The sequence below is a fragment of the Carlito syrichta genome, unplaced genomic scaffold (genome assembly GCF_000164805.1).
Source record: "Carlito syrichta isolate Samal-C Ts95f unplaced genomic scaffold, Tarsius_syrichta-2.0.1 Scaffold313454, whole genome shotgun sequence".
NCBI lineage: Eukaryota > Metazoa > Chordata > Mammalia > Primates > Tarsiidae > Carlito > Carlito syrichta.
Genome location: NW_007257550.1, coordinates 87596 through 90135, shown reverse-complemented (window position 1 = coordinate 90135; position 2540 = coordinate 87596). Strand labels below are relative to the sequence as shown.

The 2540-nt window shown below is 50.7% G+C and overlaps 1 protein-coding gene across 1 annotated transcript in view; it reads right to left on the bottom strand.

Moving 5' to 3' along the window:
• Window positions 1–1301: 1301 nt before the first annotated feature.
• LOC103273032 (signal transducer and activator of transcription 3) overlaps window positions 1302–2540 on the bottom strand; it is a gene marked incomplete at its 3' end in the record, with an annotated part of 21061 nt that continues 19822 nt past the window's right edge. Inside the window, exons 11-13 of the mRNA XM_021718788.1 lie at window positions 1670–1699; window positions 1477–1570; window positions 1302–1381 (exon numbers count right to left, since the gene is read on the bottom strand). Of these exons, the coding sequence (XP_021574463.1) occupies window positions 1302–1381; window positions 1477–1570; window positions 1670–1699 (204 nt within the window). The remainder of the gene's footprint in view (window positions 1382–1476; window positions 1571–1669; window positions 1700–2540) is intronic.

Here is a 2540-nt window from a genome sequence, read left to right as displayed (position 1 = left end):
CTGGACTCAGGCCATCCTTCTGCCTCAGCCTTCCAAGTAGCTGGAACTACAGGCACACGCCACCATGCCCAGCTAGTTTTTGGATTGATTGTAGAAATAAGGTCTTGCCAAATTGCCCAAACTGGTCTTGAACCCGTGGGCTCAGGAAATTCTCTCACCTTGGCTTCCCAAAGTGCTGGGATTATAGGCGTGAACCACCGCGTCTGGCCTCTAATTCATTTTTAAAATACTCTTTTTCTGATTATAAAAGTAACGCAGCCGGGCTCGATGGCTCAGCCTGTAATCCCAGCACTTTGGGAGGCCGCGAGGTGAGTGGACTGCCTGAGCCCGCGGGTTCGAGGCAACTTGATGAGACCTCATCCTCTACAACAAATCAAAAATTAGCCTGGCGTGGTAGCGCGTGCCTGTAGTTCCAGCTACTTGGAAGGCTGAGGCAGAAGGATCGCCGGAGCCCAGCAGGTCGAGGCTGCGGTGGCCGGGAGCGGCCACTGCACTCCAGTCTGGGTGGCTGAGTGAGACTCCAACTCAAAAAAAAAAAAATCAAAAGTAATGCATTCAGTTTACAATGGGAATATTACAGGGACAGTATACTGTAGCCTTGGATACTAACAACAGTACTAATACATAGCACTGTTTTGTATATATTCTAGAATTTTTGTTTGTGTGTGTGTGTGAGGGTCTCACTCTGTTGCCCAGGCTGGAGTACAGTGACATGATCACAGCTCACCACAGCCTCGACCTCCTAGGCTCAGGCAATCCTCCCGCCTCTGCCTCCTGAGTAGCTGGAATTGCGGGTACCCACTACCCTGTCTGGCTAATTTTTTGATTTTTTTGTAGGGACAAAGTTTCACTATGCTGCCCAGGCTAGTGTGGAACTTCTGGATTCAAGCAATCCTCCCATCTCAGTCTCCCAAAGTGCTGGGATTATAGGTGTGAGTCACCGTGCTCGGCTATGTTATCCCGTCTCTGTGAGAAAAACAGGTCACTAAACATGAAGCCTGGCAGGACCAGCTGGCAGGAGCTGTGGGGAATTTGGAAAGCCCCGGGCAAGATGTAACTTTGCTTTTCCACCATACGGGTGTGGACGGCAGCTGAGCCAGGGGCTTTCCACCTCTCCCTGAGGAGTGAACTTCAGACAAGCAAAATGCCTCGAACCGGGGAACTCTGGGGCACCATCACTTCTGGTCCTGTCACCTTGGCCCCAGTGATGTTTCTGAATGACTTCCGCTGGAAGCACAGGTTGATGTTTCTAGTTCTGGGGAGTCAAGGCTCTTTCTCCCTCCCTCCCTCCCAGCACAAACCCCCAGACGGCCTCCAACCCTGCACAACTCACGTCGCAGTTGGCTCGGCCCCCATTCCCACACCTCTGCTCCCTCAGGGTCTGCAGGAAAAGAGAAGACCAAGTGTCACAAGGGCCCTCCCCGCCGCCCCTCTGCCACGCACCCTTTGGAGGGGTGGTTGGGTCCCCACACGCACCAAGTGCTTGAACTCCGCAGAGAGGCTGCCGTTGTTGGACTCCTCCATGTTCATAACTTTTGTGTTTGTGCCCAGAATGTTAAACTTCCGGGACCTGAATCACAGGAGAACAACCGACCGCACAGGTGACTGAGTGGTCAGAGGATGAAGTCAGAGTCAACAGAACAGGGGGAAGCCTAGAGGCTGAACTTACCCTCTGAGAGCCGCCACGTCCCCGGAGTCTCTGTTAAGAACACAGACCGCTGTTAATAAAACAGACTCTGTGCTTCTTCAAAAAGTCTTTTACAGTGTCAACATCGCTACAGGAAAAATATGTAATTTAAGACAAAATTTATATAAGAGGTGCTCTCACTCGGCTGCCCAGATTGGAATACAGTGGTACAACCACAGCTCACTGCAGCCTCGAACTCCTGGGCTCAAGGGATCTTCCCTCCTCAGCCTCATGAATAGCTGGGACAGCAGGCACCATGCCTGGCTAATTTCTTGCTTTCTTTTCTTTTTTCTTTTTTTTTTGAGTAGAAGTCTCACTCTGTTGCCCAGGCAGGAGTGCAGTGGCATGCTCACAGTCACCGCAGCCTGGACCCACTGGGCTCAGGCGATCCTTCTGCCTCAGCCTTCCAAGTAGCTGGAACCATGGACGTGCACCACCATGCCTGGCTAATATTTTAGGTGATCTATTGCAGAGACGAGGTCTCGCCAAGTTGCTCAGGCTGGTCTCAAACCCCTGCACTCAGGCAATCCTCTCACCTCTGCCTCCCAAAGTACTGGAATTACAGGCGTGAGCCAGTGGCTAATTTTATTAATAATTTTTTTGTAGACACAGGGGCTCATTATGTTACCCAGGCTGGTCTCAAACTTCTGGCCTCAAGCCATCCTCCTTCCTCAGTCTCCCAAATGCTGGGATTACAGGTGTGAGCCATGTACCCAGCCACAAAATAAATAAAATAAAATTTAAAAAGCCTATTTTGACTACTCTAATGGAAAAACTCCTGTGGTCCTGGGAACCCATTTTTTTTTTTTTTTTGAGTTGGAGTCTCACTCGGTCGCCCAGACTGGAGTGCAGT